This window comes from Euleptes europaea, chromosome 15 (assembly GCF_029931775.1).
Source record: "Euleptes europaea isolate rEulEur1 chromosome 15, rEulEur1.hap1, whole genome shotgun sequence".
In the NCBI taxonomy this organism is placed as follows: domain Eukaryota; kingdom Metazoa; phylum Chordata; class Lepidosauria; order Squamata; family Sphaerodactylidae; genus Euleptes; species Euleptes europaea.
The window spans coordinates 37,700,531-37,713,229 of record NC_079326.1 but is presented as its reverse complement, the minus strand read 5'-3'; the positions used below and the strand labels follow the sequence as shown (position 1 = coordinate 37,713,229).

The 12,699-nt window shown below is 40.9% G+C and overlaps 1 protein-coding gene across 1 annotated transcript in view; it reads left to right on the top strand.

Annotated features, from left to right (window-relative positions):
• LRP2 (LDL receptor related protein 2) overlaps positions 1-12,699 on the top strand; it is a 181,593-nt gene that overhangs the window by 129,981 nt on the left and 38,913 nt on the right. The window contains exons 49-54 of the mRNA XM_056861187.1: positions 348-549; positions 2,610-2,905; positions 5,790-6,306; positions 6,910-7,062; positions 8,738-8,908; positions 11,514-11,737. Coding sequence (XP_056717165.1) covers positions 348-549; positions 2,610-2,905; positions 5,790-6,306; positions 6,910-7,062; positions 8,738-8,908; positions 11,514-11,737 — 1,563 coding nt within the window. The remainder of the gene's footprint in view (positions 1-347; positions 550-2,609; positions 2,906-5,789; positions 6,307-6,909; positions 7,063-8,737; positions 8,909-11,513; positions 11,738-12,699) is intronic.

Genomic DNA, 12,699 nt, shown 5'->3' with positions numbered 1-12,699 from the left:
CTTGTTATAGATTTTGCATTCGAACACTACGTGCTCAAGGGTCTCAGTACTCCCATCAGAGCAGGGGCATAATCGTCCTGCATATGGTATCTTTTTGTATCTCCCTTCCAAAACGGCTGAAGGGAGTGCGTTACAACGCATCAGGGTGAAGGCCCTTCTGTAGTCTGGGCTATCTAAGTGGGAAAGGTAAGACATCGGGACCACGTTGGTAAGAGTGCTGCAACCTCCTGGGCGATGAAGACACTGCCAAGTTCTTAAGAGCAGGAGGGATTAAACATATAAATAAAACAACAACAACTGAACAGGGGTGTTTAGTAACATTGCTGAGATATTGTGCTTTGTTTCAGCGAATCGCAGCTGCTCAGCGTCGGAGTTCACGTGTGTGAACAACGGACCTTCGGAAAGGAGGTGTATCCCCAAGGCCTGGGTCTGTGATGGGGATGCTGACTGCAGCGACGCATATGATGAGCATCAAAACTGCACCAGAAGGCCATGCCTGGACAATGAATTTGCATGTAGCAATGGACTGTGCATCCGCAATACTTATAGGTTTGTGTTATACTCGGCCTGGCCTTTGGAATGCCCTCCCCCGTGAGGTTCTTCTGAAGCCTTCCTTCCTGTCTTTTACAAACCAGGCCAAAATTTTCATAGAATCATAGAGTTGGAAGGGACCACCAGGGTCATCTAGTCCAACCCCCTACACAATGCAGGAAATTCACAACTACCTCCCCCTCCCACACCCCCAGTGAACCCTACTCCATGCCCAGAAGATGGCCAAGGTGCCCTCCCTCTCATGAGCTGCCTAAGGTCATAGAATCAGCATTGCTGACAGATGGCCATCTAGCCTCTGCTTAAAAACCTCCAGGGATGGAGAGTTTACCACCACCCGAGGAAGCCTGTTCCACTGAGGAACCCCTCTAACTGTTAGAAAATTCTTCCTAATGTCTGGACGGAAGCTCTTTTGATTTAATTTCAACCTGTTGGTTCTGGTCCGACCTTCTGGAGCAGCAGAAAACAACTCGGTACCTACCATCCTCTATATGACAGCCCTTCAAGTACTTGAAGATGGTTATCATATTATCTGTCAGTCTTCTCCTTCCTGTTTACCCAGGCTTTTAACTGAGGAGTTGTATCTTTTAAATGTTTCATGGTCTGCTTGTAGCTTGAAGGTGATTTTATTTACTTCATTTGAGGCTGACAAGTGTGGGTTTTATGCTGTTGTTATGACCTGTCTTGCTTTATTGGCGCTGGTCTGTTTTCTCTGGCTTGTGTTAGACTTTGTTCTTTTCTGGTTGCGTTTTAATGGTTTTGTTTTTTGCTGTTTTTCGGTGTAAGCTGCCTCAAGCAGGTCTTTGGAGGAGCAACATGTAAATTTACCAAACCAGACCATTGCATGCTGTTTACAGTTCACCCAGTGGCTAAAGAAGTGGGGGGTTCTTTAAAACAAAAATAAATTTAAACTAAGACGGGATAAATTTTTGAAAATGAATATAAACAATTCCGATTGGTAAACTGGTTTTGTAACACGAAGTGGCATAATCTGTATTAATGTGAAGGAAAAGCATTGCAAGATCTACATTCTTCTAAGTCCATTTAAGTCAGTGTATGTGTGAATATATATTTATATATGTGTGTGTGTATGTACACACACACACACACACACACACATAATCTTTTCTTTTAGTCTTAGTGTGACACCGTTCAGAGCCGAATTGGCTGTATGAGCAGTATCATTAAAGTAAGTCAACATCTCGCCAACTGAGTAAAATCTATCAAGCTGTGGAATTTAGATGTGGAAGATTATCTCATTCCAGGGCATGTTTAATTTGCATTTGGTGGATTGTCCCCATATTTTTTTTAAACTGAAAAGTGGTTTTGTACTCTGTTCGGTTGATAGCTGGTTATGAAATGCATCTAGACCCTTTTCATGTATGATTTTGTCTGCTGCCTAGAGGCGCAAGGAAGCAACATTACAAGTTAATCTGGAATTTGTCTATAGTTGCTAAAATCTTAAAACCAAAAGCACTAGCACTGTTCAGAATCCCCTCATTTTTCTTTCTGAAGTGTTAATTTTATTCTAAACAAGACAAGGAGTGGTTTAATTGTGACTGTTGCTTTTTTATTCTGTTTAATTCGGGGGTTTCAGTTGTTCTTGGCAGTTGCACTTGGCAGTTGAAACCCTCATACTATCCAGCCCTTCAGTTAAAATCTGCCTTTCAGGCCCTTCTCTTTGTGCCCCTGCCTTCAGAGGTGAGATGGAGAGCAACTAGAGACAGGGCATTTTCCGTGGTGGCACCCTGTCTCTGGAACACCCTCTCCCCCTGAGGCTCACCTGGTGCCTACTTTACTATCTTTTAGGCACCACGCCAAAACCCAGGATTTTTATTAAGTTTTATCTTCTCAGCTTTTGATCTGCTTCTGTTTTATGGATAGTTTTTAAGCTGTTTATGCCCAATGGCTTGTTTTTAATATTGTGACTATGTTCTAATTGTAAGCCACCTGGAGCAGGACTCTGAAGAGGCGGCATAGGAATAAACCAGTAGATAATATTTGCCTAACAGGTGGTCACCACCTCCTTGTAATGCTCCAAAAGTGGTTTTCTTTTCCAGGTGTGACAGGCGTAATGACTGTGGTGACAACAGTGACGAGATGGGTTGTACCTATCAGCCTTGCGCACAACACCAGTTTACCTGTCAAAATGGCCGCTGCATCTCAAAAGCCTACATTTGTGATGGGGACAACGACTGCGGCGACGAATCAGATGAGTTGGAGCACATGTGCGTCACGCCAGAGGCGACCTGTCCCCCCCATAATTTCAAGTGTGACAACGGGAACTGCATTGAATTGGCCGATATCTGCAACCGGATAGACAACTGTCTTGACAACAGTGATGAGAAAGGATGTGGTATGTCTAGAACGTTTTTGAAGGAACGTCTCTGAGTTCAGAAGTAGTGACAGCCCCGGATTCACCTGGGGCTGCTTTTGCGGCTCGGGGGCTTGGATCGAGAGAGGGGGTGAGGGTTCTTACCTGGCGGTGACTCATAAGCAGCGGCAATTGGGCCCTGACTCCAAAGTGGGAGCCAATCAACATCAGGCCATCTGGGGTGGGTAGTGGGCCCACCGGGCAGAGCAGAAATCCCTAGGCGTCACTGGGGTCTGCTCCTTGAGAATTTCAGGAGTTGCTGCTGGGGTGGCACTGGGCCTCTCATTTTTGAAGGAATATATCTTAGTTCAGAATTACTGCAGTACTTTGGAAATGTCTGCCTGATAAAGAGCTCTGCACAAAATGCCCTTGGAGATCACAGGTGATGATAAAATAACTAAGAGTCAGCAGTATAGTACCATTACTAAGAAGGCACAATTAAACTGAGTTGCATTAATATGGGAATTACAAATAAGAGGCCATCAGCATGTATGCTGCTACCAGAATTTGTAAATATCTGCTTCAGAATATGGATTTACATAGCTTTTAATTACTCAATTTAGAAGTTTATTTTGCTGTACCAGCATAATGTATTGGCTAAGGTGTCAGGCAAGGATTTGAGAAACCTGTCTTCAGAGTCACACCTGTGAAGTTTAACGGATGACCTCGGGCCAATCACTGTATCTCAATCTAATCTACCTCACAGGGTTGTTGTGAGAATTAAATAAGGGAGGGGAAAACCTATGGGCATAAAATGTGATGGATGGATGGATAGATGTGTCAAACGATATGGAAGCTGGATAGACAACCTGCTGTGTATAATCTATTGTATTCTGTGTTGCTATCAGAGGACAGCTATATGTACTATGTGGGACCAATGATGTTCTGTGTGTATGTTCTGTACAAACTGCCCCATAGGGATGTGAGCTCGAATATGTCCAGTCCAAATATATAACCAAAAATACCACATTGTATTTTTTTTTGCATATTCAGGATCTGGATCAATATTTGGGAATCTTGGCAACGCTAATATCCTGATACTGAATATTCCCAGATATATTTGTAAATATGTGGGGCCAGTATTTAAAAGCTCCAAACTTTTTTGTTTGTGTTTTTTGCAGGTTTCCTGGCCAATAGTGGGGCAGGGGGTGAGGAGGCGGCTGTCACAGACAAATGGGTTTATACATTAGGGGGAGCTTGCCAGGTTTATTCTGTTGAGCTTGTGCTGCCACAGTGGCCTGTGGTTCTGCTGGGATTCTTTGGTTTGACATTGGTTCTGTTGGGCTTGTTGGTTCTATTTGCATTGGGAGGCTTTTGGTTGCGTGCTCTTGTGTGTTTGGCTATTCTTTGCCCTAGAGCAGCTGTTTCCAAACTTTTTAAGTCATGGAGCAATTTTCAGGAGAGAAATTAGTCACGGAGCCTAATTTTCACCTAGCACCTATATACTAAACTGAATGACAGTAGTATTTTTCTTTCCAGTCTCTTCACAGAGCACTAGGAGATGTTTCATGGAGCACATTTTGGAAACCACTGCCCCACAGGAAACCGTGGAGGATGGCTGGGGGCATTTTTTTCAGGAGCCATAGAGTTGCACTCCTTGGGGTCTTTAGTGGGCATGCGGCACTAACTCTGCTGCAACTATGGTGACATTTGCGCAAAAAAACAAAACAGAAAACCCAGCCACTGTAGCACCCTGGGAATATTCCCCATAGGGAATAATGGACCCAAATAATGTCATAATTCTGGGGGGGGGGGGAACTGAACCCGAATACCAAACCAGTATCAGGGACCTGTATAATCCAGAAAACCATTATTTATGCCCTTCCTAAAAGCTAAAAAATACAATTTTTTCAGGTACACATCCCTATCACCCACCTACACACGCACACATACTAATATACTAATACATACTACTAATACATATACTAATATACTAATACATATACATACTAATATACATTCATAACAAAACTGAAATTGTTCAACAAACAGTGTTGTTTATTTTACTATAAAGTATTTATTTTATTGTAAAGATACTTTATTATAAAAATAATGCGAGCATGGTCACATTGCATTACAATGAATTATCTCATTAACTGTCTGATGCCATAACCCTGATTCATTTGGAGTTAAGCCAATTTGGCCTTGGGCCAATGGATTTTAGCAGGACTGAGCAGTTTTTATTACTAAGTACTTCCGTTTAATTAAGGTTGTCTGCCTGGTTATTCTGTTGTTCAGTTGATATCCATTTGGCACACACAAATTATTGGTAAGCTGGTGTCCTCCCAATAAAACTTCATCAGGAGCCTCATATTGTCAGTCTGTCACTGCTAATATAAGAATGGTCCAAGAACTCTGTGCATCTCAGACTCTTGCCATCTTCATCAAACACAGCACATCAGGTCTGTTACTTGGTTTTTTTTAAAAAAAAATTGTGGTTGTGTAAAGTGAACACGGCTGTTTTTTCGATTTTGTACCCAAGTTTGTAATTTTAGAAAAAGTAAAAAGGGCCTTTTGACATAAGAGTTTTAAAGTTTCTGGGTAGGATTTAAATTTTTAGTATTTGTCAAGGAGAATTTCAAATTGTAAATTTGTTTATAGGTTTATAGGTTATGTTTATCCTGCAGTTTGTTTGGTATAGACCATGTTGGCAGTTGCTACATCAGTTTGGTTGTATACTGATCTTATTCCTTGTGTTTACTCCCTGTTCTTGTTTTTGTGCTGGTTGTGGACAGTCCGTAATAAAGTTTTAATGTAGCGAACGTTTAGTGGGCAATCAGAAATCAGTGACCTCCATTTTTTTATAGTCTCTTTCAGTGGCTAACCATTACTTTATTTCCTGATGATATTTTCTTTTTGGCTACAGGCATTAACGAATGCAACAATCCTTCAATCAGCGGCTGCGACCACGACTGCACAGATACCCAGACTAGTTTCTACTGTTCTTGTCGTCCTGGATACAGGCTCATGTCCAATAAAAAGACTTGTGATGACATTGATGAGTGCAGTGAAACGCCTTCAGTGTGTAGCCAGATTTGCGAAAACACCGTTGGCTCCTACATCTGCAAGTGCGCGCCGGGCTACATCCGTGAGCCCGATGGAAAACGCTGCCGACAAAATAGCAACATCTCACCCTACCTTATCTTTAGCAATCGCTACTATCTTAGGAATCTCACTACCGATGGCCTGTCTTACTCTCTCATTTTGCAAGGACTTGGAAATGTGGTGGCGCTGGATTTTGATAGGGTGGAAAAAAGACTTTATTGGATTGATGTGGGCAGAAGGATCATTGAAAGAATGTTTCTCAATGGAACAAACAAGGAAATAGTAATTAATGATGGTGTGCCCAGCGGAGAAGGTATTGCTGTTGATTGGGTTGGCCGGTAAGTCTCATTATTACTATTTATTTTAACTGATCATTACCGAGGAGTTTAAATTCTGATGATTTATAAGGGGTTGATCTTTCAACTCACCTAGCTCCGCCTACTTTCTAAAAGTACTTGGCTGGCTGCAGGAAAGGGGTCAATAGGTGCCATGATGCCTATGGGCGCCATGTTTGGGACCCCTGTTCTACACCATTTATGTACAATTAACATAAGAACAGGCGTCAATTTTCATGATATTTCTATCAATTTTTTAAACAAAAATGTTTAGGAAAAAGAACAACCTTGGATTCCTAAGTGTGGAGAAACCGTAATGGAAACTTAAAAGTTTGAATTGGACCGCAGTTTGTCTCAAAATTTAGTAACGTTCCTAGTGAGAAAATGCAAGAGATAACTGTAGTGTAACAAGGGGGTAAATGCTGCTACAGTGGAGTAAAATTGATTTACTCCCAAATATGTACTTCAGGAAATTATAATACCCAGGCCCTTTGATGTCCCCATCCAGTTTTATGTTTACTTTCTGCATATCTAAGTTATATAGGATGAAATATAGATGGTTTGAACAGGATTTGGTTATAGCTTGTACCTTGTAAACTGTTTCAGAAAACTATACTGGGTAGATGCCTACAAGAATTGCCTTTATGTAGCTGAGCTTGATGGACGGTTTCGCAAGAAACTCATTGATAGGTGTCTGGATCCCAACAACACCTTCTGTTTTCAGCACCCTAGAGCCATTGTTGTTCATCCCAAATATGGGTAGGTATTCCAGTCATTATTTCTTTATAATGCCATTGTTTTTCAGAGAGGTAGCAGTTTTTAATCTGTTGCAACTAAAATAAAGAGTTTTGTAGTGCTTTAAACACCAACATATTAGCTTTTGTAAGCCATTGCTCTTTCCACCAAATGCATGAAATGCTACGTTTAGTCAACAGACATATATATTACAAGCCATCAGAAGAGTTATCCCTGATGAACACACATGAAGATGCCTTATGCTGAATTAGACCACTAGTCCATCAAAGACAGTATTGTCTACTCAGACTGGCCAGGGTTTCAAGTATAGGTCTTTCCCATCACCTACTACCTTATCCTTAACTGGAGATAGTGAGGATTGAACTGGGCATTTTCTGCATGCTAAGCAAATGCTCTACCACTAAGCCATGGGCTCTGATGATTCTACAGAACTTCTAGCTGTTTGTGACTTGGTCTTCAGCACAAAATTTAGATTTTGTAGGACATCCTGTATTTTCCAATCCGTGATACTGCTGTGGATATCCCCATGGCTCTATAGTAAGCCAACATATTCTTGGTTTTTAAGCCTTTATTGTATGTTTTAAATACTGTTATATTTATGTGTTCTCTATGTTTATTGGAAGCCGCCCTGAGCCAAGCAGTGCCAGGGAGGGCAGGGTATAAATTTAATAATCAATAATAAATAAATAAATAACAGTCTTTTAACATGAAAATCTTCAGCTTTCTTGTGCAGCGATTAAGCCTACCTATCCCTTTCAGTGGGAGGTGGAATGTATAATTTATTTGTGGCTCTGTTTATTGCTGTTGCAAGCAATTAACCAAGAGAAATGACATAGTCCAAGACTAATAGGCTGAAGGTGAAAGGAGACAAGAAGCTTTGGAAGAAAAGAGTATGGAGATAAGAGATGTTTAAATGGAAGTAGACAGTACACATAATGAAAGCTGTACTATGGTGATCATTAAAGGCCTCTACCTATTATGCTTAGATATTTTCTGTTGCGTATGAAAACTTAAGCTGCAATAAATCAGTTAATCTTAATGCACTCTTTACACTTTTATTTTCATCAGTTACCATTTCTTGCAGTCCATGGATTGATAAGCAGCCGATTTGCCCAATTACCCTCCTTGCTACAGCCTCCATCCCACATAGCTTTGTCTATGCAGATCTCATAACCTCTGGCGTAACCTTTTTGGTGGTCAACAGAGACATCCTCTCTTTTTCAGCAGAAGAAAAGCTGGTTTGATCCAACCCTATATTCACAGCATGTCTACTTAAATGCCATTTGCAAAATAAAGAAGCCAAAAATTATTAGCCCCACCCCCCCATCAGAATGAATTAAATGCTGTAGGTGCATTATGTGGGGATTATTACTATTTGGGTGTCAGTCAATCCTTGCATGTAATACCAAAAATAACTTCCACCCAAGCCCCCCACAAATACCTGGAGAGTTGATTCATTTGCCTTATTTTATGACATGTAGAATGATAGACCAAAATCCATTCATGAGATCTGCATATTCTGGACATATTTATGGTTACATCTGGTGTTCTTATCTGGAAATTAATGAAATCAAAGTACCTTTCATGCTGAATATCTTTCTTTGAAAACTCACCTGGTAGCACTTCGTTTTAAATTACAATGGTTTTAGATTAATGTATACCATGTTTATTAAAACAGACAGGTTTTCTGGACGGACTGGGCCGAACGACCATATATTGGACGTGCAGGAATGGACGGCAAAAACAAGACAGTGGTTGTCTCTACCAAGTTAGAATGGCCTAATGGACTCACCATAGATTACACCAACGACAAGCTCTACTGGGCAGATGCCCATCTAAACTACATTGAGTACGTACATAGAGAAGAATAAAGCAACTGGGTAACTCTTCATACCAAATTTTGGGGGTTACCACGTTAGACTGCTGCAGTTTTAATTCTTTAGATTAAAAATTAACCAGTCCATGGTTACTAATTAGAACATATTATTTGGTCCAGGGTGTTGATGTAGCAATTACCTTTTTCACTAATGTGCAAAAATATCAAAAATCAAATGGGACAGCTTTCTTTTTTTGCTCGCAGCTTCATATAAAATACTTTAACTTTTAAGTAAGTATGAAAGTAGAAATGATTCTTCGTTTATTCCTTCAAATTTCCTATCTGCATTTCTGTCTAGAATTCAAATTCTGAAATCACACACTGCAGTAATCTGTTGAGAGATATGGATTTCTCACGTAGTTGATTTCCTTTTGTAATTAGTTTTATTATTTATTTATTCATGTTATTAAAACATAACCGCACAGAGTACAACACAAAAACAGCAGAAAGAAATTGGAGCTAGTTAACATTTAGAATAAAGACTCCAATGTACACAGAGTCACATGATCTATATTCTGATTTATAAAGTATTGAGGTTATTCATGATGAAGAAGCCTACGAAAAGGTCTGTGTGACATCCCGAGACTTGGGATTGGACACGTGGAAACATTCACATTTATTTATTGACTTTCTACCCAACAGTACTCAAGTGGCTCACAGATAATAAAAAAGCATAAAAACAATCACAGCATTTTATAATTGTGATAAAACCTACATTAGAAATTCTTTTAAAGAGTAAAAAACAATTTAGGGCCAGACGGGACATGACGGTGTATTTGGGTCAGAACCTGTGTACGATGCCACCATTTAAAAAGAATTTAAAAGTGCGGTGAGGGCCTGATCCTGATGGGGCCTGCAGGATGGTAGGCTGAGTTGCTCTTGTTTCTCCCTCCCCCACCGCCTTGGCGAGGGTGTGGCCATTTTGTACCTGTGGAGACTGTCACGTAGTTTAGCTCTTAGTATGTAGTATTCCTAAATAACTTTTCCATAAGTTATTGTGGGAAACCTACATGCTTGCTGTTTCTCAGGATTATAGCCGTTATTTCTGTGGGAAAGTTAAGACTCTGTGCTTGTGCTTTAATATATTTAATATATGGGTAGACAAGAAACACTGGTTTCGTCCCTGAACCCAGGGACATGTCAACAACCTAAATACATACAAAATGAAAACAAAAAGATTGGGCAGGAGGGATCACCGAGGGAATGTTAAATGAAACAAAAAGTCTTCACCCACTGGCAGAAGATGGCAGCAGAAGGGGACAGACAAATTTCCCCTAATGTGAGTGGAAGGCATTTCCACTCGCACACAGGTTTTATCTTCCTGAAGGAAAGCATTTTTAGAGGGTGCAAGAAGCTACGGCAAAGAAGGTCGAGGTGGAAAACCTCATTCCATGAGTAAAACTCTGGCTGTGTTTCTTAGGAACCACAAGCTGCAATGTCTTTGCTCATCTGAGTAAGTCCTTTTGAAGGGGCTGCCCTGCAAATGGGTAAGGCCAGTGCCTGTGCATATACGTTCTTATTCGACTACCCCACATGGTGGAATAACCTACCTGACAAAAGTCTAGCATTGTTCCAGAAAATGTCCCAAACAACATTTCAGGAAGGCATTTCTGTGAAGTGAACCAAGAGGAAAGGCAGAATATAATTAATAAATAATAAATAAATGCATAAGTGGATATTGTTGAAATTATTTATTGAAAGTTTTTTTTAATTTATGTAATGCTCCTTGAGTCTCTATGATGGAGGTACAGTATAAATGAAGTAAATAAATACGTTAGGATCCATTCCTATGTATTTATGTAAATTTTGTTCCCATATTATATTTTTCTCCAGTAGTAAAGCCACAATTCCCAGACCGGAAGGACAGGGCATTTTCATGTTTACATGAAACTCCATTGTTACGTTATTGTGGAGGAGCTCATATTTCAGTACTTAGAACAAATGCTTTGTATGCCCTGGGTCTGAGGAACAATCCATAACATCTTCAGTTGAAAGGGTTCAGGTAGTATAATATAGGCCCTGCAGGGGAATGAGGTGCTGGAACGTACAGCCCCACTTTCCGCTCCAGGTAATGGATTCCAGCACTGAGTGTTCCTTTGCATTAAAAAAAACTCCATGAGGAGGAAACTAGCAAAGAAGGGAGAAAGATACTATCCAGTCTGTTCATTGTTTGCAGTTTTGACACAGGAGAGCATTTCAAAATGTTATCCGCCATCTGCAGTCTGAAGTGGTGCAGTCCATTCTACCACCTCATTCTCCTGCATATGTAGACCATGCCCAAGAAACACCTTTGCCAGTGCCTTGGGGGAGCCTACTGTCAATCAAGGTTGATACCTCAGAACTGTTAGTCCATTCCGTCTAAGGGATCTCCTTCTGTCTACACAGGAACTGGAGCGAGTAAGAGGCACCTGCTGATTAACAAAAATGTCTGGATTCTGATTTGAGGCCTTTGAACAAAGCTAACAAAAGAGTAAATTCTCCCCCCGTTACTTAGCACTCAATCAGAAGCAGTGCACAAGCATCTTAATGCTGTTCCAATTTTTGTCTCAGTGTTGCCCATGGATTTTTCTTCCTACAGGTACTCAGACCTGGATGGTCGGCACCGTCACACTGTGTACGATGGGTCATTACCTCATCCATTTGCAATTACAGTTTTTGAAGACACAATCTACTGGACAGACTGGAACACAAGAACAGTTGAAAAGGGAAATAAGTATGACGGGTCAGGCAGGACTGTTCTGGTGAATACCACCCACAGACCCTTTGATATCCATGTCTACCACCCATACAGGCAGCCCATCGGTAAGGAAGTAATTCTGCTATCCGCTCTGCATGTCTGATCAATATTTAAAATCAAATCCTCTGAACGCTGCATGGCCCTCTCTCAGTGAGGGAATGAGGAGCTGAGATCAAGTGGAGGTCCAGTTCTTGTTAAATATTTCACTCCCATACAATGGATTTTTAGAACCATTGTTTTGGTTATGTGAGGGAAAAAAATATTGCTGGAATGTTCTAGATAGAGCAGTGGCGGCCTGACAGAAGGAACCCTGTGTTGGGTAGAGGTTGTGGTTCAAAGGTAGATCAGGTTCTTCCATGTTGGAAGTCTAAGGTTCAACCCCTGGCATCTCCATTTAAAAAGATACTAAGTAGCGTGTTTGGGAAAACCTTTGTCCAATTGAGAACTTAGAGAGTCACAATTTTGTCAGAGCAGATACTGAACTGAATGGGTCAATGGATTGATTCCATATGGTAGGCCCAAATGTACCCTTGAAAGCAGACTGATTGTCGCAGTGCTGGGCTCATGCCTGTTCCTTCCCTCTACTTATTTCGTACTGTAGTCCTGGATTTAACTTCTTGCTTGATTCTGAATTTGGGTTATCAGTTTCCGCTGAATAAAATCTTCTTGTATATCATTAGGCAATGTTATCTGACAACAGCCCTGGGATTTAGACCAGTTTTAATTTGCTCTTACTGAATATGAGGTACTGGGAGAGAATAGCTCTCTCAGCCTAAGGCCACCCAATGAATTTGTGGCTGAGGTGAGATTTGAACCAGCAACCACCCAGATCATACCTCGGCCCCTCAGTCGCTACATTACACTAGCATTGGACTGTTTTTATGCGTTTGTGGCTCAGCATACTCAGCGTCATGCTTTGTTCTTATATATCTGAAATCCCATGAGTAACTGGCCTTTTCTGTGGGATTCCAGTATTGTCTGTGAATGGAACGTGATGATGTTCTAGAACTGCCTCAGATCTGAATTG